This window comes from Protopterus annectens, chromosome 6.part1 (assembly GCF_019279795.1).
Source record: "Protopterus annectens isolate FY-2018-M chromosome 6.part1, PAN1.0, whole genome shotgun sequence".
NCBI lineage: Eukaryota > Metazoa > Chordata > Ceratodontiformes > Protopteridae > Protopterus > Protopterus annectens.
Genome location: NC_056738.1, coordinates 400,886,181 through 400,913,156, shown reverse-complemented (window position 1 = coordinate 400,913,156; position 26,976 = coordinate 400,886,181). Strand labels below are relative to the sequence as shown.

The 26,976-nt window shown below is 37.3% G+C and overlaps 1 protein-coding gene across 1 annotated transcript in view; it reads right to left on the bottom strand.

Annotated features, from left to right (window-relative positions):
- The window catches only part of VPS51 (VPS51 subunit of GARP complex), a gene marked incomplete in the record, with an annotated part of 371,967 nt that overhangs the window by 91,760 nt on the left and 253,231 nt on the right, over positions 1-26,976 (bottom strand). The window contains 1 exon segment of the mRNA XM_044075814.1: positions 25,852-25,973. Coding sequence (XP_043931749.1) covers positions 25,852-25,973 — 122 coding nt within the window.

Sequence of the window (26,976 nt, the reverse complement as noted above, 5' to 3'; positions counted from 1 at the left end):
GAGAGGTATGCTACAATACCAAGTTCAGATCCCATGGTAGAGTAAGGTCTTTAAACAGGGGTCTCAATAGGAGAGTGCCTCTCAAGAATGCTTTGCCAAGTTTAGAAGAGGCCACACAAGAATTTTCAATTCTAATATGAAAATTAGATATTGCTGCTAATTGAACCTTAGTGGTAGAGGAGCACGCCCTTTGATTAAACAGCAAAGCTACAAATTCAAGCATGTTATGTAGTGGAGCTGGAAATGGGTCAGTATAATTTTGTTGTACCCAGTAAACAAATTTTTTCCTTTTACTTGTATAAGGTCTTCTTCTTGAAGGTTTATGGGAGGATAAATGAATATGGTGGACAGGGAAAGACAGCATTGACTATCTTATTATTAACGGAATTGGAGAAACCACGCGGATAGCTTGAGTTTTGAGATGTCTGGGTGAATCGTTCCTGCAGTGTGAGACAGGAGGTCTGGAACTGGATCCAGAATCCAAGTTTGGTAAAGCAGATTAGGCCATAGGAAGGGGAACCAAATCTGTCAAGGCCATTAGGGTACAATAAGGATGACTTTGCTCTTCAACATGGCAGCTTTCTGTAGAAATTTTGGAATTAGTGGAATTGGCAGGTAAGCATAAAGTAGACCGGGAGGCCAATCATTAAGTACAGCATCTCTCAGTGATTCTCCCTGAGGGAGGATTAGGACAAAGTAGCTGCTGTACTTGTTGTTTAGGGGAAAAGCAAAAAGATCACAGCAAGGCTGGCACAACTGACGGAAACTTATTTCAGTCACTTTCTTGTTGAGAGATCACTTGTGAACTAGAAGAATGGACCTGCTGAATTTGTCTGCTAACACATTGGACTTCCCCGAAATGTGCTCTGCTATGAGAGACAGGATGGAAGAGATCACACATTGCCACACTTGAGTGCTTCCCAACATAATAGGTATTGAAAGATAGCACACACTGAATGCCCACAGGTCTTGTGAAGCTTACAATATTCCAAAAGCTGAAAGCACAGGAGCGTTAAAGTAAAACCAAGTATGAATTTATTCAAAATAACAGTACATAAGGTTTAGCGCTTTCACTCAACAAAGTGAGCTTCTTCAGAACCATTTTTAAAAACGGATACAGATTCACTTATATTAACTTTTTGGCGCCAATATTCAAAAGTTCTTAAAGTGACTTGTACATAAAATACAAAATTTAGTCCCTGCAACTAAATCCCTTTTGCACAAATACATTCAACTGTGATTAAAAACAACTATAAATAAAAATTAAATGTCTTATTATTAATACATGTATTATAAAATTGCTACAGACTTCATGTGTATACTACACTATACATTACTTTAAAATCACAGCATATATTTAATGCTTATTGCATCGTTTAACCCTGGTTCATGTCCTGCATCTGTATAAATTTGCCACCAAGCTTCCTTGTATAGCAATTGTTCTTTATAATTGCCTCCTCTAGTGTGTATAGGAACATAGTCGATAATTCCAAATTTAAATATATGTCTCTCATCTTTTTTAAGAATATGCCTGTACAAGGCATTATTTTCATTCTTTGTTTTAATACAGTACAAGTGGGAGTAAATTCGCTTTTTGAATTTCTGCTCTGTTTTCCCTATATAGAAACATGGGCATCGTCCACATTTAGCCAAATAAATCACCCTACTGGTGTTGCAGTTACCTTGTTTAAATCTCACCGTGGTATGATTAATATTTTCCAAACTAATTTTGTCAACTTCTAAGATGCTGGTACACTGATGGCAAGTACCGCATTTAGTCGTATGTTTCATGTACTCACTCTTGTTACCTATCCTACGCTCCAATAATGTCTTTATATTGTTCGCCATCTTATAGACAAAGTTAGGTGCTGAGCCCAATATTTGTACTAAGCTGTCATCTGCCTGAATAATACTCCAATTGTGGGTAATTATATTTATTTTATTTACATGGGGGCCATATTCTAATATACAAACTTTACCTCTATTTTCTAATGGCTGTGAATTGTCACTAGGAATTTTTGAATTGGAGTTGGTTCCATAAGCATATTCCCCTAATAGTGGCTTATATTTCATACCCCATTCTTTTAATAAGTCTGTGGATATGTTTTTTAACATTCTACTTTCATATCCTCTATTAATAAATAACTCTGTAATGTAATAAACTTCATCCAACATATCATAATAGTTCGTGGTCATTCTAATGGCTCTAATAATTTGCCCTTTAAATATATTTCTAAACATCCTTCTTGGGTGATTGCTAGTATACTCAAGGTAATTGTTGGAAAAGGTATGTTTCCTGTGTATTTTAGACTCGAAGTTCCTGTCACCTTTAAATACTAAGGTGTCTAAATATGGCAATCCCTTGTTGTCACTAACATGCGTGAATTTCAAATAATCACTGCTAGAGTTAATATATAGCAAGAAATCATCCAATAATTCCTTTGTACCATCCCATAGAATATAAATATCGTCCAGGAACCTCGAGTAATATCTAATGTTTTTATAATATTTACTTGTAAATACATTGGACTCCTCCCAATCAAGCATAACTAAATTAGCAAAAATGGGAACGCAAGCTGCTCCCATTGCTACACCTCTGGATTGTTTAAAATATTCACCCTCATATTCAATATAGTTATGCTCCAAAACAATTGACATCAATTCCATTATTAAGCAAATGTTGTCACACGATAGACCACTATATTTCCTAATACTATTATGAAACGATGTATAATAATAATAATAATATATAATATATATTATATATTATATATATAATAATAATAATAGCATTAGGAAATATAGTGGTCTATCGTGTGACAACATTTGCTTAATAATGGAATTGATGTCAATTGTTTTGGAGCATAACTATATTGAATATGAGGGTGAATATTTTAAACAATCCAGAGGTGTAGCAATGGGAGCAGCTTGCGCTCCCATTTTTGCTAATTTAGTTATGCTTGATTGGGAGGAGTCCAATGTATTTACAAGTAAATATTATAAAAACATTAGATATTACTCGAGGTTCCTGGACGATATTTATATTCTATGGGATGGTACAAAGGAATTATTGGATGATTTCTTGCTATATATTAACTCTAGCAGTGATTATTTGAAATTCACGTATGTTAGTGACAACAAGGGAGTGCCATATTTAGACACCTTAGTATTTAAAGGTGACAGGAACTTTGTGTCTAAAATACACAGGAAACATACCTTTTCCAACAATTACCTTGAGTATACTAGCAATCACCCAAGAAGGATGTTTAGAAATATATTTAAAGGGCAAATTATTAGAGCCATTAGAATGACCACTAACTATTATGATATGTTGGATGAAGTTTATTACATTACAGAGTTATTTATTAATAGAGGATATGAAAGTAGAATGTTAAAAAACATATCCACAGACTTATTAAAAGAATGGGGTATGAAATATAAGCCACTATTAGGGGAATATGCTTATGGAACCAACTCCAATTCAAAAATTCCTAGTGACAATTCACAGCCATTAGAAAATCGAGGTAAAGTTTGTATATTAGAATATGGCCCCCATGTAAATAAAATAAGAAAATAATTACCCACAATTGGAGTATTATTCAGGCAGATGACAGCTTAGTACAAATATTGGGCTCAGCACCTAACTTTGTCTATAAGATGGCGAACAATATAAAGACATTATTGGAGCGTAGGATAGGTAACAAGAGTGAGTACATGAAACATACAACTAAATGCGGTACTTGCCATCAGTGTACCAGCATCTTAGAAGTTGACAAAATTAGGTTGGAAAATATTAATCATACCACAGTGAGATTTAAACAAGGTAACTGCAACACCAGTAGGGTGATTTATTTGGCTAAATGTGGACGATGCCCATGTTTCTATATAGGGAAAACAGAGCAGAAATTCAAAAAGTGAATTTACTCCCACTTGTACTGTATTAAAACAAAGAATGAAAATAACGCCTTGTACAGGCATATTCTTAAAAAAGATGAGAGACATATATTTCAATTTGGAATTATCGACTATGTTCCTATACACACTAGAGGAGGCAATTATAAAGAACAATTGCTATACAAGGAAGCTTGGTGGCAAATTTATACAGATGCAGGACATGAACCAGGGTTAAACGATGCAATAAGCATTAAATATATGCTATGATTTTAAAGTAATGTATAGTGTAGTATACACATGAAGTCTGTAGCAATTTTATAATACATGTATTAATAATAAGACATTTAATTTTTATTTATAGTTGGTTTTAATCACAGTTGAATGTATTTGTGCAAAAGGGATTTAGTTGTAGGGACTAAATTTTGTATTTTATGTACAAGTCACTTTAAGAACTTTTGAATATTGGCGCCAAAAAGTTAATATAAGTGAATCTGTATCCGTTTTTAAAAATGGTTCTGAAGAAGCTCACTTTGTTGAGTGAAAGCGCTAAACCTTATGTACTGTTATTTTGAATAAATTCATACTTGGTTTTACTTTAACGCTCCTGTGCTTTCAGCTTTTGGAATATTGTAAGCTTCACAAGACCTGTGGGCATTCAGTGTGCGCTATCTTTCAGTTCCGTTGTTTTCACACGCTATAATTTGGTTGATATCCTTATAACATAATAGGTATGATTTCATCCCTCTTTGTTTGTTGATGTACCAAACTACTGACATATTGTCCATCTGAATAGCAATTGCCTCTGAAGGGACAGCGTCCTGGAGGGCCTGCAACACTAAGAACACTGCTCTCATCTCTAGGACATTTATATGCAAGTTAGCCTCTTTGGGGGACAAAGTCCTTTGGACGGTTTTCCCCAGAAAGTGCCCCTCCTTCCACCCCAACTAGGAGGCGTCCATAGTCACTATGGCATTGGGCAGATGGAGAATGAATTGAATCCATCATCTGGAGATCTGTCCTGCATGCCTGTGTGATTCTTATTTGTGCTGACATGTGTTGGCAAAGAACTGACCAGTGGTTGCTAGCATCCACTAAAGAATTCTCATATGAAATCTGGCTAGAGCTACTAAGGTTATTGCTGCTGATATCGATCCTAAAGCTTGAAGGACCAAGTGGGTTGAAATCGTGGTACTGTGAGCTATTTTTCTGACCAGGAATCTGATAGTCTGTACACTTGATAGATGAAGAGATGCTATTACTGACTTTGTGTTGAAAGCTGCTCCTATAAATTCCAGATTTTGAGTTGGTTGTAGGCGAGACTTGTCATAATTTATGGTAATCTCCAGATGACAGCAAAGCTGGAGTACCTAATTTATTGCCCTTATTAACAGATGCCTGGTCAGGGTGGAAATGAGCCAGTTGTCTTGATATGGAAACACCTGGAATTCCTGCAGTCACAAGTGAGCTGCTACTACTGCTATACACTTGGTAAACACCCTGGGGGCTGTGGGGAGGCCAAAGGACAGAGCTCTGAACTGGTAGTGACTAGTTCCCAGCTGGAAGTATAAATATCTTCTGGAATGTCTGTTCATTTTTATGTGATAGCACGCACCCTGAAGGTCTACTGCGCACATCCAGTTGTCCTTGCCCAGAAAAAGGAGAACGGACTGAACCATGGCCATCCAAAACTTTGTGTGTCGAACTGACTTGTTCAACTTGGTCTCCAGTCCCTTGTTTTCTTTGGCACTAAAAAGAATACTGAGTAAGTTCCGGATTCTGTCTGGTCTGGTGGGACCTCTTGAATGACCCTTTTTTCTAGCAGCTTCTGTACTTGTATTGCTGCTTCTTTCTTCTGACTGGGTAGAACATCTGGAATTTTGCACAGAGATGCAGGTGGAAGGGAAAAAGGTATTACATAACCTTATTTATTTATTTAAATAGATAAATAAAACCTCTGGAAATAATCATCTGTACCCAGGTATCTTTTGTTAAATTTAGCCAGGCTCTCTGTTGCAGAGATAGTTGACCCTTGATGGACAACTGGCCTCCTTTCAGGAGCACTGGTAGGGTCTGTCAGAGAAAGAATCTCTGGACCTCTGGTTTTGCAGGCCTCCTCTGCAACGTGGATGGTGATGCCCATTAGAGCCCCCCTCGCCCCTAGGGGAACTTATTGTGTTGTCCTGGAAATTATCCTGAGACTTCTTGAACCACATCTTCCGACCATCTCACTGATTCCTAGAAAAGGATCTTTGAAGGGTCAAAAAATGTATGTTCAATGCAGAGAGGGTCTTTCCATCCTTCTCACACCTGGATTATGCATTCTTCACTTTGGGGGTCAAACAAAGAAGTGCCATCAAAGTGAGCATTTACAAATGAGGACTTAAAGGGCTATGCAAAATCACATAAGAGCATCCAGGCATGCCTCCTAATAGATATACCTGAACCCATTGCCCTTGAGGCACCTTCCACTGTATACAAAATAAGTGTCATGAATGAATTCAAGACAGATTGGAGGGTAGCCAGCTGAGGGGCCACAGACTATTGGGTCTAATCAGAAACAGTCCCTGAAAGGGAATTTCACAGTTCTTTGATCAAATCCCCTTGCAACCTAGTAAAATATGCCAAGCAGTTCAGTGATCTAAGAGCAAAGGTTGTTGAAGTGTAGACACACTTCCCAAACCTGTCCATCGCCCTAGACTCCTTGTTAGGGGGATGAACAGAGAAACTCTGTTTGCCAAGTTCCTTCTTGGTGGCTGCCGCCAAGACCATGGCATCCGCAGGCACCCCTTTACCCCCAAATTCCTTCCCTATAAGTAGGGTTAGAATCCTATCTGGCCTCTTGGGTATTGGTTCAACTACATCAGGTTCCTTCCACACCCACTGAGAGGTCAAATCTATGAGCTTGTCTGCAGGCAGAGTAATCCAGGAAGTAGATGGGCCATCTCCAAAGGCCTCCAGAAATAATGGCTCCTCAGGTGAAGGGTTGCTGAGGGTCCAAACACCTCTCTGTTTAAGGATCTCGAGGATGTCTCCAAATTAGACATCTTCCAGAGGTGACTGTGGGGATCCTTCAGTATCCTCAGTGACCAACTCTTGTGAAGAATCCAAGTGCCTCCTCTTGCACTTTCTCTTCCTAGGGACTTTCCCGGTGGGGTGCTACAGGAAAGTGTCAGAAGAGACTAATAACCGAGTGGTCTGGAGGTCTTGAGCTTGCTGCCCATGTGGTATAAAATGAGGAGGCTACAAGAGCAGAGACATCTGGGAAGTAGTCTGAGGATCCAAAGGGGTTAGATCAGTCTCCGCTGTTACAGCAGAAAATAACTTCTTCACAACCTTGAAGCCAGACTGTTCATGAGAGAGAAGACCCTAGTGCAGAGAAGGCAAGCTACTGGACTGCTGTATCCTCCCGTCCCAAAAGCAATCTCCTGGATGAAGAAATCAGAGCAGAGCTATCCAGTGCCGAAGTGCCAAGGTGCAAAGATGGCTGAGAAAGCTTTGGAGGTGACTCAAATCCCTCAGACCTGACAAGAAAGATACAGCTCCGAGATTAATCTGGATCCAAAGAAGCTGGAGCCAGAGCACTCAGAGTAAGCTTTAGATCCTAAGATTTGGTTATCTTCGGAACCAAGTCAGGTGGGCCAGGAAGGCTTGGATCCAGGGATCCAAAGCAATCAAAGGAATCAGAGAAGAAGCAGGAAGTGGTGGTGTGGTAGATGGATGGGCCTCCTGGCCTGAAGGGGTAGGAGCTGATAAAACACCCATCTGGATCAACACTAAGTGGAACTTCCACATCATTCTGTCCACATCTTCCTCTGTCAAACTCTTGGATGAACGAGATGAAGCAAGGGAAGGAGACTGACTGGCACCTTTCCAAAAATGGTGACGGGACCCTAGAAGGTGTGGGCTCAAGTGAAGGGGAATATCTGGTCCTTGGGAGAACAGTGGCACACGAGACTATCAGATCTGTAGGTTTCTTTATTGGATCCATAGGTTTCTTTATTGGATCCAAAGTCGTAGGATCCATTAATTTCTTTTTCTTCGGATCCAAAGTAGAGGAACTAAGATCTTCTCTGATCCGATTTAGATCTCTTCCTAAAAGACTGCGAGATTGGGGTAGAGGAAGTGGAAGGCATGGGGGACAGAGATTTGGATTCCTTAGATTTAGTCTTGAGGGACTGAGCCTCTGTGACAGATTTACCAAAAGATGATGGCAACAAACCTTTTAGGATGCGTCTAAAGCTCTGGGGTTGAAGTTTTGGCAAACAGAGCACTCCTCCTGAAGGTGCTGTGGGCCTAGGCAATAAAAACAGTGTGTGGGTGTCAGAAAGAGGCAACTTGTGCCCACACTTTACACACTTTTTGAATCCAGAAGGACCTTTCTAAGCCATTTCAAAAAAATAAAAAAATAATAACTAAGAAAACAAGAAGGAAGTTTTTTTTTTTTTGTTACAAGGAGAAAAGATAAGAAAGTCAGGAAAAAAATACCAACAATAGTAATAAAGCTACACCTGAGTGTACGACAGGAAAGTGAAGGAAGAAAAAATTACCAACAACGGTAAAAAGAGATCTACAATATTGTATGAAGGTAAGGGAAAAGTAAACAAGTAATATACATACACAAAATTAGGAAGATATAAAAAAAAATTTTAACTGCAAAAAAATAGCACTTATCTGCGAAACGTGAGAGCTAAGGCTGACCACGTCTTTTCACGAAAAGTGGCAAGTAAGATCTGGGGTACATTAGGAGCTGGTGCATTATGGGTATGGGTAAGGGAGAAACTTGAGAGCTTTTTTGGTTACCATGAGCTTTAGTAACGGCTGAGTCGGACCCGAGAATCTGATCCGAACTCAACAGTTAAGGACAGAATGAAAATTGACATCAGATCTGTCAATTCATACCGACAAAAAACTTCTGTTGAATTGATATGAATTGGTATTATTTACTATGGATATTTGTTTAAAAAAATTATTAATAATGCATATCTAAAAGACTCCTTCAGTGTGGAATAGTGTGGAACAAGTAATTTTAAGACTCAAAATAAAAAACATTCTTCATAAGAAGATACATTTGAGAGGTATGATTATGCATGGCACAAGCCACCTGGGCCAATGTAACAAGGCAGCAACCAAGGACAACCAGATGCTTCTGTAAAAACTTTTGATAAGTCATCTGCAGAAAAAGTGCATCCCCTTCTGAAGGCTACATCAGAAAAAAGATATCATCTACTATATAACACTAAACAAATACAAAAGTCCCCCACAGGATAAAAGTCTCGCTACAAACAAATTGATAGATAATAGTCCAAAACAAATACCAGTAACGAGACATCCAGGCTCTTCATAGAATCAAGTATAAATCCAGATATTTATTGGCAACACAAAAATCAAGTAGGTAAGCGCTTTGACTAAAGAGCTTCTTCAGACCATATAACCAAATACAACATCCAGCTCTCCTTATATAAACTTCTTCTTTCAAAATCATCAAATCACAAATGAGCATCAATTAAGTTAAAGTTACAAAACATAAAAATCAATTAAAATTTATTTAAAAAATCATGGCCATCAAAACACCATATGTACAAAGACAAAAGCACTAAAAATATTCAATTTGGCATTCTGATGGCAATGATTTTTTTTTAATGAATACAATTAAATTCTCAAATAAATAAAGAAAAATATCTAAACTAAGTTTTGCTATATTCCTGGCTATATCTAAGCGAGTACTATGCCCAACAAACTTACTTACAAAGCAAAGCAGACATGGTGAATGGTTCTCGTCTCCGGCCTGGCTTACAAAGTAATTTAATTTCAGCTAATTTTCTAAAGTTAGCCTCCTGTATTCCAGTTTCCACTGTTAAAATATAAACATCTAAACAGTTACAATAGTGCAAGTACATTTCACACTGTGGTTACATTTTGAGCACAAGCACTTTATAAAACACCTTTTTAACACATGTCTGTAAAAACCAGTTTGATATACACACGACATACAGTTCTAATACATTTGTAACATAAGCATCTTATACAGATCATATTGATATTCACAAATGACATATAATTACTTACAAAATTCCAGATAGCTGTGTTGGCAGTATCTCCTTTCATGACAACACCCATGACATGTAAAGTGAAATGACATTTAATCAGTGCAAAATAAGTCTACAATGTGCAGCCCTTGCAGCAGTAAGATTCAGTGAAAGATGAACTAGTCAGCTCCCTTTTCAAATGTACATATATATTTGCAATTATTTTGTAAGGCAGCTGAAATAACTATGAAGTGTTAAGAGAATTCAGAAGGTGCAACTCAGTTTGCACCTTACATTATATGTTATACTAAAGGAGAAAACGAACTTGCATCTAAGAGCATTCTACCTTTGGCTGGTCATGTCTTTTCTAATCCCAACAATAGAACAAGAAGTACAATAGCATAGTGCAGACGATTAAGGCTGTGAGCTATTTTTTTTTTGCACTCCTTAATTTGATTCCTCCAGTCTCTACCTGCATAATGTGTGGCACTGAGCATGTCACCTAATCAGATTAATCCCAGGTCACGAATGAAGACAGGCACTTACATGCTTAGTATACCTCAACTAGTTAACAAATGAACAAAATAATAAAACTCCCAAATTCAGACACAGTGGTTAGCAGACCACAAATGCAGAACTACTGTACCAAGAACAGTTAACCCTATTTACGCAACTACCAGAAATCAGGACTTCTACTCTTGCAAGATATTCTAGTAGTAGGAATACAGTGAAGGGAAATACATGGGTTGCCTGTTTAAGTACATATATTTTAAATAAATTGACTATACTTGTTATTAACTACAGTACACAAAAATGTTCAAATCTGGAAAAAAAAAAACATGTTAGAAAAGTAAAAGCTAAGGATTTGATGTCCGTGATCAAGCTATTCCCCCTCCTATTTTCCCCAGTGGAGTGCCAAGCAAAATGTGCTCAAGCAGCAATATACCCTGCATTATATTTAACATAAAAGTCAACAATTTTGTAAGACTATTTGTGTGTGTGTGTGTGTGTGTGTGTGTGTGTGTGTGTGTGTGTGTGTGTATATACACACACACACACACACACACACACACACACACACACACACACACACACACACACACCAAGAAACTGCATTTCACCTTTTATTTCATCATGCTTTGTAATGAAACCTTTTCAGACAAAATTCTCAATGAGGAGTTATGTACAGAACTGTATTGCTGTTTACTATCACATCCATTAGAAAAAAAAATTAGTAAACTAACGGCATACCTCTGACTGGTGTTCCTCTATACATACAGCATAATCTATTTTGATGGAAGAATAAAACAACCAAGCGTATTCTCAGATACAAAAACATGAAAAGTTGTTCGCCCAAAACAAGCATGAAACATATAATATCAAATTGACTGCAAGGAGAAACTTTTTTTTTTTTTTTTTTATCCCTAGGTATGGTGGTCTCTGATCTCTGATGCTGATTTTGGGCAATTCATGGTAATCAGACTATACTTGATTGCAAAATCAAATGCAAAACAAGACTCAACTTTCAACCCTCGCAGCAAAAGATTACTGTACTGATGAGGGATCAATGTTATTTAAACAGTTCCGTTCCTCCTTTATCCAATCTGTCGCATTTGACACTGTGAGACAAGATTTCCTTTCAGACTCACTTTGATTATTCTGAGTGGTCTCTACAACTGTCTTAGACTTATCCAACTCACAACTGTGAAATGGTTTCAGGGGGTGGTGTTAGGAACTAATTCTTCCTTCCTTTACTTCTGAAGTGTGAACTGCCTCAGGGCTCAACTCCAAGTTAATTACTGTTTAAAGTGTGTACACTTCTACAGGATAACATCATTACAGAGGGAGGCTTGTAGTCAATTCCAAATTAACTGCTTCTATCAAGATGAGATTGCTGTTGTCACTTCCCTGGTGGAAGACTTGGGTTACATATGTCAATGGCTGCCATGTAAACAGATGTCTTGGCTATGCATACTGCTCTAAGAGACTCCACAGCTGCTGTACTTCACCTCTGTATTAGCTACAGGGATGAAAGTCTTTAGTCTTATCTGTGTTGAGTTGGGCGTGATCTTCAATAACAGGCCTACATTCTGCAAACAGGTACTAATCACCGTCAAATGTCATTGTTCTCCCCTGAGAACTATGACTCGATTTATCATCTGATTCCATCACAGGATCTTGCTTGGGTGGCTTATGGCTTATTTTGCTTAAGTTTTAACTACTGCAATAATGCCTTTACCTGGATATTCCTGACACAGAACTTGACAGACTGCAGCTGTTCCAGAGGCCTGCTGCCTGTTTGACAGGCAGTTAACAATGTCGCTAAATTGCAGCAGTGTTAAGGAATCTAACTGGCTGTGTTATAAATATTGACAATAGCTAAAGCTTTTGGTGTTAACCTACAAAATTCCACATGATTTGGCTCCTTCATATCTCAAACAGCTCTTCTTGGCTATTAAGGCTGTTAGTCATTTGAAGGGAGTGACTGGAAACATCTCATCTATGTTCTCTCTCTCAACAGGTGCTGTTCCTTTACAATCCTTTACAATATAAACTATGTGAATCGTTATTATGGGGCGGCTTTAACAGGCCTTTAAAATGTATTTGTTTGGTCTGGCCTATACAGATAGCCTGGATATTTTACTTGTTTTTGGTTTATTATTTAATCATAACCGTTTCTAATTTATTTAATTTTTATTTTTCTACTACTCTAGACATATTTAGTTCTTGTACACATTAATAAATCTGAACAGGAATTTCATTTCTGATAAAGACTGTGCTGTATTTGCTGACTTGCTCTGTGCAACCTCTGTCCTGTGAATGTCTTGGCAAACCAAAGAACTACAGACATTGCTTCAAGTGAGGTCTTACTAGTTGCCTACCCTCGGCAGAAAGAAAAATAACTGTTTCTACTGATGAGGTTCATTCCTGTGTAATACAGTAACCCACCAGTTGTCATGTTGCTTGCTTACTTTCAGGTAAAAATGTACAGAGAAATGTTTCTACTTGTTTTGTGTTTTAATCGTTTACTGTTATTTTCCATTTTCAGTATGTGCTATTCATAAATTTACAAAATTCAAAGATTCAAAGAAACTTAATCATTTAGGACCACACAACTGCAGCCTAAATGAAATTACAAATGTCAGCTCATGAGAGAAATGCAGTCCAAATAACGTAGATACAGCAGTTTCAAAGAATAACATAAGAAATAAAATAACACATATGACATGCAAGAGGTAGCTCACATTCAATACCCATTATCCAGTGATAAATAATAAATACTCGCCACCAAACTCCTACATTGTTAAGATAGAAAACAAATAGAGACTAGCGAATAGCAGCTGGTTAGTTACCATATTGCACCTGTTAACCTTGGACGTGACTCAGGATGGAGTATAAATGAAAATGTCCTTTCCTTTTTTTGTTAAAACAGTCTTTTTATGGTCCGAATCTATAAAGTGAGCTACTCTCTTCTTTTAGATCATAATATGTAGTCAACCTGTCATGAGTGAAATGGAAATTTTTATGGTCATTACTGCTGCCTGATTTTTGTTTTCATTACTAGATTTCCACTGCATAACTGAAATAGTCTTTCAAGGATTTGACCTGTTAATCACATGTATTATTAAGATAGGGGAGGCTCTAAACAAAATGAAGATGTACTTCATGTAACAGGTAACACTCAAATAAAAATAAATGCATTTTATAATTTTATGTACAGTGTCTCTATTGAGTTTATACTGCTAGTTAAATTACATGTCTTCACTATGCCACAGATTACACTAAAACACTGGGCCATAATCTAGATACACTATGGTCAGATACACTGTAGTTGCACTGTTTATTATAAAATTACATATCCAGAGTAAGGTTTCCACTAAAGAAGACTTGCCTAGCCAATGCTGTATCCATGCTACTGTTCTATGCCCACATTCAAGTCTATATGATTTGTTCACCTTTTGTAAAATATGATATAAAATGCTCTGCTGAAATCAACTTAGGCAACACCGTTCTATTACTCATCATCCTATTACTCTATTGTCTTTCAGTCGGGGCAAAGGTTAAGGCTGTGAATTGGAGACTCTGTGGTACAGGGTTTGATTCCTGCAGACCTAATTTACCTTGTGTGCAACCTTGAGCAAATCATTTAACCAGATATCGCTCCACTGTTCCCCCTGAAAAGTGGGTCTACTTGGTTAACACATGGGTATTATTATTATTATTATTATTATTATTATTATTATTATTATTATTATCCACCAGGCTATCATATGAAGGAATTGTATTAAAATATTATTATTCTTATCCAACTCCCTTTTTCACATTTCTTGCATGGGATTGGGGTGTTGCATCAACTGTCGCTATCTCTAATTCACTGCCAATCCTTTTCTACACTCACGCCTAACTGTAACAGGTCTTTTCTCACACAGTCCATCCATTCTTTGCTGGATGCCCTTGCTTTCTCTTGCCTTCTTCCTATCTGGCCTAAATCATCTTCATCAGATTGTCTTCTGTTTTCCTGCAAATGTGCCCAGATAATAATAATCTGTTCTCTTTGACTTTCTCTGCAATTGCAGCTACTTGGGCTTCCACTCTGATATCGTCATTTCTTTGTCTGTCCCACAGTGCGCATCCTACCACGAGTCCCAGGCACTTCATCTCCATCATCTCTAGCTTCCTCATCTGCTCTGCCTTTACTGCCCAGGTTTCCACACCATACAGTAGTACTGGTTTACCACAGTTTTGCGCACTTTATGCTCCAGCTTTTTGGCATTTGGCTGTCATACACTAACCCGACACACACTGCCATTTTGCTGCTGCCCCTCTAATTCTAGTTTTGACCTCCTCATTCACACTTCTATTCTACTTAACCACCCTTCCCATGTACCCAAAGCTGTTAATTTCTTCCACTGTTTTCAGTGCTATCTCAATTTTCAGTTTCTTCTGCTTTTCCCCATTTGCTGCAATTGCAACTGTTTTATCTGTACTTCATTTCATCTTGTGTGTTTTCAGGTTTTCATTTCCCTATCCTTTCAAGTTCTTGTTCTTGTCTATCTGTAATGCCACATTATCTGGATACAGTAATTTTGTTGATATGTACCATCTGACTTGTTTGCTAATGTAGTCTATCACCAGTATGAAAAGCACTGGGCTCAGAGCTGGACCCTGTTGCATACACACTTTCACTGAAAACTCCTCTGCGAGTCCAAATACTGTTAGTACTTGTGTCACTGGGTTCATGCACATAGTTTGTTCTAATTTTACCAATGTTTCTGAGACTTCAAATCGTCACAGGACTGCCCAAATCACTTTTCGTGGGACCTTGCCATATGCTTTCTCCACGTCTAAGAATGCCAGCTAGATTCTTTTATCTCTATCTTCTTTTCAGCTATCTGCCTCACTGTGAACATTGGGCTGGTTGTACTGCATCCTGATCTGAATCTGAATTGCTCCTCTATCATCTTGTTTTCTACTAGTCTACATATTCATTTATCAATCACAGTTTCAAGAACTTTCATGCAGTATGACAGGAGTTTGATACCTCTATACTGCCCACAGTTGTGGATGCCCCCGTTGTTCCTGAAATCTGGCATTAGTATGCTTATTCACAGTCTTGGTTTAATATAAAAATAATAAAACAAACAAGCGCTTTCATCAATAAGTATGACTTCTTCAGAACAAACTGCCATTGTGAATTTTTCATTTAAATACAAGTTGCTGGTCTGCCACTGGTTCTAAACCAACCAATTCCATTTGTGGGAAAGGACATACTGAAGTTATAAACACGACATAATTTAGATAAAATAAATAATTTCATCATAAATGACCATGTCCACATGACATAACCTTAAAATAGTACAAAATTAGTACAAAAATAGTACAAAAATATTACCACAATAACACTTGGTTATAACAAACATTATAGACATTGCTAGATTTGATTTGCCTTCTCTTTGAGAATTGGCATTATAGTAATATGCTCATTGAGCCCAGGTGGATAATCAGCAGCTAATCTTAACTGCCACATTAACTCTTTCTTGTATAATACATTTTGCCAATCCCCACCCCTTGTTTCAACATTTACAAATTCAAGTATGCCAAACTTAAAGCATAAATAACCATCACATATAATGCTATGCTTATATAAAGCATTAGTATCTTTTTTGTTTTTGATATCATAGAGATGCTCATATATTCTAGTTTTGAACATTCTCTCTGTTTTGCCTACATAGAAGGAGGAACAGGTGCTGCAGATGGCTATATAAACTAGTTTGTTGGAATAACAACTACCACTTTTTAAGAAAACATGACTTTTGTTTTTATTATCAAGGGAGATAGAAGTATCTTGCAATATATATGAACAATAAGAACACCTTCCACATGGTCTACTTCCACATCTTTTATCATGTTTAGTACTACAACTACTACCTGTCTCTAATAAAGACTTGAGATTGAACCCCACCTTGGTAGAAAAAATGGGTTTATCACCCAGGGTATGAAAAACATCAGTATTAGGTCTGAAAATGTTCCAATTTCTTGTCAAGATTCCTTTGATCTGGGAATATAAAGGATTATACTGCACTACACATACTTGCTGAAAATTGGGCGCAGACTGCAATGTTGTCTCTGTAGATTTTTGCTGTATGCTGTCCCCACCAGTGCCTAATAGAGGTACATAAATATTACCCCATTTATCTAAAACATCCTTGACTATGGGCTCAATAAAGTCACTTGGGTACCCTCTATCTAAAAACATGTCTCTCAAATTTCCAAATTCTGCTATGACATCATCCCTCACAGTTGTCATCCTAGCAATTCTTATGGCCTGACCCTTTATGATACTTTTTTTTCTGATAAATAGGGTGGTGGCTAGTATAATGCAAGTAATTGTTACAAAACGTGTTTTTGCGGTAGATTTTGGAGATAAAACCATTATGGTCTTTAATAATCTTAGTATCTAGAAAATTAATTTCCTGTTCATCAAACTGATGCGTAAACCTCAAATAATCTGTAGTTGAATTTAAATATTGAACAAATTCTATTATTTTTTCTTTACTTCCTTTCCATAAGATAAAAATATCATCCAAAAATCTGCCACAGTAGGTCACATTAGTAGAAAACAACTCATTTTGAAAAACATACTTGTATTCCCAGCCCAAAAGGACTAGGTTAGCATATGGGGGGGGGGGGTGCAAGCTCCGCCCATAGCCACTCCCTTAAGCTGCTGAAAATATACTTCTTCAAAGAATATATAATTATTTTCCAATATAATACTCATCAGCTCACATATAAGCAAATTTTCATCAGTAGTCAAAGAAGAATATTTAAAAAGCACCTCCTCAAATAGACACAAGCCTTAATTTTTTGGAATACAGGAAAAAAGTTCCTGCACATCTATAGTGAGGAAAGAAGTATCCACTGACCATAAGTCCTTACTGATCTGTTCTAAAAAATTCCATGAATCCTTTAATAAATGGGGAAATTTATTCATAATATGCTTCAGTTTCTTATCCACATAGACTGCCATATTATGGGTTTTAGCAGCAGCTACAATAGGTCTAAATGTTGGTTTCTTTAAACTTTTATGCACCTTAAGTATTCCAAAAATCACCGGAACTTTTGGATATTTATTAAGCAGAAAATCATAGTCATCACTGGAAATTCTCTTATCCATTAAATATTCATAAAGATAACTATCTATTCTGCTGTATGAAATGTTTATCTCATTTTTGGAACATGAAGAGTAGTTGTCTGTTATAAATAAAATACTTTGCATGTCATTAATGTAGTCTTCCAACCTGTATAAAACAACACCCCCACCCTTGTCTGGAGTCATGATTCTTATACCCTTGTTTTCCTTCAAATTGTTTAACAAACTTTTCTCATTGTAAGTTAAGTTGTTGAACAATTTTCTTTTCTCTCCCCAAACTTTGTATAAATCGTCTTTTACTAACTTTTCATAAGCAGTTTGTTATAACCAAGTGTTATTGTGGTAATATGTTTGTACTATTTTTGTACTAATTTTGTACTATTTTAAGGTTATGTCATGTGGACATGGTCATTTATGATGAAATTATTTATTTTATCTAAATTATGTCTTGTTTATAACTTCAGTATGTCCTTTCCCACAAATGGAATTGGTTGGTTTAGTACCAATGGCAGACCAGCAACTTGTATTTAAATGTAAAATTCACAATGGCAGTTTGTTCTGAAGAAGTCATACTTATTGATGAAAGCGCTTAACTTGTTTGTTTTATTATTTTTATATTAAACCAAGACTGTGGACTCGCAACGCTGTGCTCTTTTATTTTTCTTGGTTTGGTGTGAGCACTTGTAGTACCAACTTGTTTTACATTAGTATGCTTATTCTCCAGTCATCTGGGATAATTCTTTCTCTCCATACTGCTTTGAGTACCCTAAGGAGCCATCTCTCCCATAACTCACGCAATTTTTTTTCCCCACGTTGTTCCAATTTTAGTCTTTTTTTAAACACCTTTACTGAATTATCACTTGTGACATCGGCACATTTAGACTTATATAAAAGTAACTGTATTGACAAGTTAAAATTAACAAACATTATGATTCACATATATTGCTATATATCATATAACCTAAGCAATATTATATAAATAATCTTTTTTAAACAAGAAACATCTTTATTAAACCATCACTTATAACATAAGCAATCATACATTTATATAAATGAAAACAAACCACACTGACACAATCCTAGCTGCAAGCACTTTACATCATAAACCATATTGACACATTCCCAGTTGCAAACATTATACATCACTTATAATTTACCCAATCACTTTTAGTCAAACGTTACATAGCTCATTTAAGTCCTGCCTTCTTTTAAACCTCATTCCTCCCCTATATTGTTCCCATAATTGCCATTTTTTCCTATGTAGTTTGCTCCTATCTTTTTCTAAAGATCTCATCTCCAGTTGCTTTATCTCTGTTACTATATTCACTGCTACTAATATAGTTGGTTTAGACGGATTTCTATTTTCTAGCAATTGCTTTTTTGGCAGCCACCATAATTAGGGACAGCAAGGCCTTACCATGTCTAGGCAATTCCAATTCTGTATCGCAGCTCAGAAAAATCATTTCCCTCGTCACACCAATCAGCCCATCCAGCATCTCCGACAATGTATCCGGCAGGGAATCTTGAAAGTCTGCCAACTCACTACATTCCCAGAAAACATGCTCCAAATTACCTCTTTCTTCCCCATTACACCTCCAAAACCCGTTATCTACCCAAGGGAAAAATCTCTGGACTCGACTTGATTTTTAAAAATATCTATGTAAACATTTCCAAGCAAAACTCCTAAATCTTCTAGATTTTGTTGCATATTTGGGAGACATACATATATTCTCCCAAACTCACCCTAAATATAGATTATATCCATCTGCCGTGACCTCATCTGTGCCTGCTGCTCTCCCTGACTTCATTTATTTTAGTGCTGTTCTAACTTCTTCTATGGTGAGCTTCTCTTCCTGTTTCATCATAGGTAGTGTCTGGGGTTGTACAGTCTTTGTGGGGTTTTCTTCATTCAGTAGCTGCTGGAAATACTCCTGTGATGTCCTGTAGACTGGTGAGCAGGTTGTTGCTGGCATCCATTACGAAGGGTGCCTGAGGACGATCTTCTTTATCTTTCTGTCTTTGCTTTGCAATCTGATAGAGTTTCTTTGTGCCATCTACTGAGTCACTTTCTAGAAACATGCAGAGTGTCTCTGATACTTTGCCCTTCACTATTTCAATTGTTTTCCTAGCCTCTTAGCCAACCAGTACTCTTTTTTTATCCTGGTCCATCTCTTCTACCTCCCACTTTTTCTTGCACTCCTTTCTTTTGATGACGTCCTGGACTTCTGCATTCCAGCACCAGCTTTCCTTATGTATCTTACTACTTACTGTTCTACAGTTCTCACCCATGCTATTTTGATGTGCTCATCAACTGCATCTATTTCTTCTTCTTCCTGAGGTACTACAACCAAAAGCATTTACTTGAACTTTTGTGCTTTCTCTCAAGTCAAATTCCAGATCTTTAGCCTAGTCTCTGTTAGCCTTAATGTCTTCTGTTACCACTGCTTGCAGATGATTATGGAAACCAGTGGTTAATGTTGTGGGCCAATTGTTTCACTGGGGATGGCTTTGCAATTACCAACTCTACCCCCAGTGACCTTTTCTTACTAGGAGGAAGTCTACCAGAGTTGCATGTCTGCCGATTGCCACTCTTGGATGTGATCTTCTGTCTCTCTTGCTGAACCATGTGTTGGTCACCATGAAGCCATCTGCCCGAAAAAAGTATAGAATGGACTCTTCTTTATTTCTGTTGCCCCACTCATGTGGACCAAAGCAGTAGTCATTATCCTACTCTTGTCTGTCCAGATACGTGTATTCAGGTCCCCATTATCAACACTAACTCATATTGTCCTGCTTTATCTCATAGGGTTGGTGACTGAATACTGAATGCACTCTCTCCCTTGCTGTCACAACCCTGCTGTGGGGCACTGGCTGAAACTATGAATAATGCCCTGTCCTTAAACTGGAGATTGACTCCCATGTATCTGTCACCAATTCTGACAACATCCCTCATTGCCTTCTGATGTTTCTGCTTCACCACAATTCTCACGCCATTTATAGTCTGTTCTCTTCTGATAAGCAGACTTTGAATTCCAACCCAAGTGGCTTTGGTGCACTACTCTTCTATTTTGTCTCTTGGATACAGAGGATGTCCAGCCTCCTTCTTACAATCATGCCCTCTTCCAAGCTTTGTCCTGTCAGTGAATCTATATTATTATTCAAGCACATAAAAAGAAGGTCCCTTCTTTTCCTCTCCTTAATAAAAACAAAATCTTTATATCTCGACTCGGTGACCTTCTGAGAGATCAACTACATGCCATCCTTCAAGGTTTCTTATACGCTTTCATCTTCAAGTCAATAACTGACTAACAAAAATATATAAGAACACTTGTAGAATAGCATAGTTTACTTTTTAGTTCACTGGCTTAAGGTACCAAGTGACTTTGTTAGTATTTTGGTGATAAGACTGAATAAGAAAAACAGCAACAAAATTACAGAACTCCATTAGACTTGTCTAGCATAACATGACTGATATGAACTGAACTGAAGCACAGCAAATGCAGTTTTTAAAGGACGTATGTGTTTATTTTTAAAATCACAAAAGACACTCACATGACAGCTACAGAACACAATTCACAGTGATCAGCTTTGCCCAATAAATTGGTTTCATCAGACTAATAGATGTGCTATATAGATGTTTTTATACATTTACATAAACATATCACATGTATACTTGGGACCAGTACACAAATGACACAAGAAAAGTTGCAATACAAAATAATCATTCAAATAATGAAGTCAACTTGATGAAATGTTGAAAAAAATGTTTTTTGCAGGATGCATCCTTTATTTAACATGTACTGACATTGAAGGTTATAAAGATATGGAGGAAAGTGAAAAATCACTCAGAAATGAAACCACTGCTGGTGAGCAAAAAGAAACTGCACCAACAGTGGTTTTGTTTGGAGAACAGTGATTGGGGAGTTCAACATCAGTGAGCTGAACTCAACAAGTCTAAACGTCATTCTCTTTATACTCCGTGAATAATAGGATAATACTGACTGCCTCAAGTATCCATATCCAAAATCCTGTTTTAAAATGAATGGTTTCAGTGGCACCCTGACTCCCAGTAAAATCACTTTCAGAAAAATAGTGAAACATTCAGAGGCCATTAGAAAAGTATGCTCTTAGAAAAACCTACATGTAGAAAAATACAAAAATAATATGAAATGGCGATAATGATAAAATAATATATTGAGCTATTCTTCACTGTGTAGGAGCTCCTACAATTAAAAAAAAAGAAATAAACAAATAAAAATTAGTAGTACACATTAACAGATGAAACATTAAAATGTTGTCTTCCACTGAGACCTGTGATTTCATAATTCATGTCAGCATTTACAATTAGACCATAAAATGGCAGGGCTGTGTACCTCAAATATTCTATTATAATCAGAATCCTATAAAGAGACATATAAGTGTGGTCACTTAATATCAATAAAGCTGAAACTGTTTCCATCAGTGTTCTACAGAAGAGAAACAATATTGTTAGTTTCTATAACAGTAATGCTCAATGTGATTTTATAACTGAATTCGTTGGAAGTCTAACATTTAATCTGGCTATCATATGTGGGGATCTGCTGGGGGAAGTTTAACTCCCCAAAAATGAGAGGCAAAGAAAATTTACAACCATTACTCTCTAATCATTGAGGAAACAATAACATTGATGTGGTCCTCAGCAACTCCTATTATACGAATATCAACAGGGAGTTTTCTGTAGTCATTAGGTAGATCCGATCATATTAATGCAGCATGGATTGTGTAAACTCAATGTCAATGTAACAGAGCAGCAGTAAACCAAAGCAGGAATTTCTATAAGACAAACTATGAAGATGTCAGAGCACAGCTGACAAAATGGGATTGCAAAAAAGACTGAGAGTCACACTCTGTATAGAATCATAGAGATGTCCTTACAATAAAATGGAAAATGTACAAGGTTATACTCCAGAAGTCAAAATACACCTGTCTAAAAATATGTACAGACATCCATGGTGGCACAATAAATCAGGAAAGCTGGCTAGGATAAAGCATATTTGTAAATGCAGTATAAACTTTGATATTTCATATATCAAAATTATGTGTATTATTCAATTTTACATGCTACAGAATGGAGCCCTGACTGTGTCCAAGGAGACCTGGGTTCAAGTAGTAGGGCTTGAATATCACAGAACCAAACTGCAGAAGGGTGACTGGGCATACAATATTAGTTTTCTTTCCTCAGAGGGAAGGTACAGGTTTTGGCATTGTTAGCTACCCTCTAGTGAAGACTAAATAGTGATATTTTGCTGTGTGTATATTGTTCTAATTCAGTAACAGAGAATGAATGGAGGAGATGCACTGTGGTTCCATGCACTGAAACATAACCCTGATATACACGAGACAGCACAATACACTGTACCCTAGTCAAAAATGGTTTGTTCCTCATCCAAATTTCAGATCTTTGTACAAATGAAAAAATGCACACTCTAGCAGTGATATGATACCCTTTTACTTGACTTTCTAATTTCAGGGGTGGGGGACAAAGTGCCAAGAGTAGTATCTTCCCTGGAGCATGGTGACCTACCTTAAGCAGTGGATATGGCAAGACCTCTCTGTCTCCAAAGGAAGAAATGAATGGTTCCACAAAGAAAGGAAAAACAGAAATACTCAGCAGTGGATGTAGGGACCAAAAACATTCTGTAGACTACTGCAAGTACATGGTAATATAACTTTGCAAACAAAAAGAGAGACAGAAAGATAAATAAATAAAACTACTGAAAAAAAACCAGACATGCAAATACAAATAGTGACACCTACAGGACTTAAAATGGACATGCCATGGAAAAGTCTGACTACCTGAAAGACACATGCTCATAATTAAACACGGTCTCTAAAAACAGTGTCTGAGAATCAGAATAATCGCTTATGTGAGTGTGTAAGGGTCAAGCAGCACAGTCAAAATAGTTCATGTGGTACTGTACAAGACTGATTAACAATGCAGACTGAGAAAACATTCATGCTTAGACTCTGCACTTCCATGAAACTCAGTCTGAAAAGCATATTTCTAGAGCATTATCATTCTGCAGAAAAGACATGCAGTTCTCAAAGTTCAAAACAGCTCCTGTGAGCTGGCCTCAGCTTATACAACTTTATTTGAATGAGATTCTGTCACACAGTTTCAGTATATAATGGACAGGCAGAGAAAAGTTTTCCACTTCTTGCAGCAGACAATAGTGGATATGCTACAAGTAATCTCATACTTTGGATGACACTGATTTACCAGCAGATATTTACTGACTATTCAGCAACTTTCTGGTAACTATGAAGATGACTGGAATCATGACCATTCTAAGCCTGATACATTTCATATGCACAAATGGTCTGAAAACTGCTAACTTCTTGGGGACTAGTATAAGATCAAAACAAATTCCCTTCTGTTCTTCATCAGAAGACACCAACTTGACAGGTCGCATATTAGCAAGACTTTGTAAATATGGTGAAACAAAATGGTCTCTCAAAGGAGGACTGGACAGTGGGAGACCCAATAACTACAGACAGTGCTTGAATTCTATGGTGTCTACACCTACCAGTCCTTAGCAAGATTTTCTCAAGCTGTCATGCATGTTCAGAATCTGTCTCTCCCACCTTATTGCCCAAAAATACAGACCGGTGTCCTGCATAAGCAGGACAGGTGAAAAAGAAGGAAGTTAATGAGTATGTATGGATCTGCTTCTGGATATTTCTCCAAACAAGTCTGAAAGTCAGGATCCTTTCTGCACAAGTGATCTGCCTTTTCAAAACCAGAAGGACTGTAATCAGGGTGCTTCCAGGTGACATAAATGCTATCCCTCAGTACAGATAACAAAGGACTGGTGGCCCAAATTCCTACACTTTCTTTTCCCTAATAAGCACGCAGGCAATTCTTAGCTAATGGACATGAATACTTTGACCAAAGACACACTTTATCTTGAGGTCCAGCCCACAGAAGGGGTCATCAGGATAGGATACAGAAGAAGAAAAGTCTTCATTTTTACAGAATTTTTTAACCGCAGGTACTATACACTTTTAAAGCTAGAGGCCTTGTTGAACATACTAGCACAGTAAACAAAAACAATATTAACTGTTGAAAACAACCACTGAACCAGAAAACAATACTACTACCTAAGAAACACTACTAAACGATTATAGAAAAAAGTAAGTTAAGCTTTTTTTTTTATAAATAAAATAGGGGAGAAAGGTCGGGAAGTATAACTCCTGAAAAATTTCTAACTGCTGGAAAAAGATAAAGGATTAAAGATTAGTTGCAAGCAGAAATAAAGAAATTTAGCTGCAGGAAAAAATAGTGCCAAAAACAGATTAGAAAAAGAGAAAACGTGCACTTATCTTTGCTATTAGCTCTGAGCCCTCAGGATCACATCTTGACTGAATAGGTGGCAAATGAGATCTGAGGTACTGTAGGGACAAGAGGAAATTACGGGTAGGGGAAAAGCCTGATTGCTGGATCCAAAAGCTTGAAAAAGGCTCTCAGGTCAGATCTGATAACCAATCTGTTACGCTGGACAAAATCAGATCTAGCGCCTGACTAATACCGATCACCGCAGTTAATTTGAAAAAATAAAAAATAAAACAATAAACCAAAAGAATATTTTAGTAGAAAATGAATATACTTCTCATTGGGATATGTGAAACACTGAAAAAAGGTTGAGGCTGGGATTGTCGTAGATGTCCTTGGTCTGTTGGCAAATGAGAACTTGGCAGAGAAAGGGAAGGGTAGTGTACTGTGGGAGTGAAGGGAGAATGGTGGCATTCTAAAATAAAATTTCATGGTTTTGCTACAGCAAAATTGCTATAGGTGTTTCTATGATCAATAGATATTTCAAAGAGGGAGTCCCTTAAGTGTTACTTGCCCGAATTAAGATATTAAGATTTTATTTTATGCAAAACCTAAACTGAATATTCCACAACAAATAGTCAGAAAAGGGTAAACCTAAGCTGACAGATTCCAATAAGGGACATCCAACATAAAGTGCGCCTTTCTCTAGTTATACACAGTACAGCTCATCTTTTAATTCTCCATCTCATTTAGATTCCTGGTAATGAAAACTTCAAAGCCTTCTAACAAAGGAAATCAAGTAACTGCTCCACTGGATGCAATGACATTTGTGTTATGTCTTAACTTCAAGTGGAGAAGACTAAACAAGTACTTTCAAACACAAAGGAGCATGGCTACATTCATACCCACTGCTTCAGTATTATACACAGTTAACAGACAAGGGAAAATATGAAGAGTAATAGTGTTACCTGGGAGTGTAGCTGGGAGCATAACGGGTCAACTGCCGAGAGGTACTATAAACTGAAAATGTTCTTTTACTGGAGTCACTGCTCTGGGCCTTCCTTACTCCTTCTTCATATAACAGTCCCACCTACAAAGCACATTACAGGATAAATAGTTATTACGACCACTTGGAAAGAACAGGTAAACTTGCAAAGCTTGACATACTTTCCACAGAAAGCAGTTTATCGTAGTGGTTTTAGAACTGGGTTACAAAGCTGGACATTTTGTATGAAAGGCATCAGCTCCCAATTGCACAGTGTGTAAGAAACTAACTTCGCCATGCTCAAGTTTTCTTCACAAAGGGACATCTCAAACAAGTTTAACTAGCCCATCAACAAGATCACAGAAAAGAAAACATACACGTAAACAAACCCAAATTAATAATGCATTTAGAAAATTAGGATGTTAAAGTATATACAAATTCAGTATACTCAGAAAACGACAGAGATCAGAAACCGGCAACATGACCATTACCAGTTTACCCATTAATCCACTAACTAAACTGTCCAAAATCAACACCATACCTCCCTCTACTTTTCCCTAGAAAAGGCTTATATTTATGTTATACATTTTTGAAACATCTCTATCCCTAACAAATGAAGCAGGCCTCCCACCAAAGTCAGTATAAACAGCACTGCAGTTGGCTGCCTTGCTACAGAGCCATTTAGCAGAATGGATGGATTCCAGATTTGGGTGTATGAACCCCTTTTTGGCTCATATGGTGCTCTACTTTTTATGCATTTGTAAAGCAGAAATATACACTGGATACAAGTGCCCCTTCTCCAGGGACAACCGGGTGGGGGTCCACTGTCTGGTTAAATGACTTGCTAACAGACCACAGTACAAATGGAGGACAAAGGAATTAAATATGTTCACTTGACTAAAGGAAGCAGCCTGTTAACAGAGTATTAATCCACTGTGCTGCCTACCAAATTTAGTCTTCTTAATAAAGTCCTGAAAGACATAATTAAAACCCTAAGAATCTGTGAAAAAAAAACAACTTCACCCATGCTCAGTTACAGTGCTGCTAATGTGTTTTGCTGCACAGATGACTGGAGACCTTTATTTTCCTCTCCTGCTATTCTACTGTT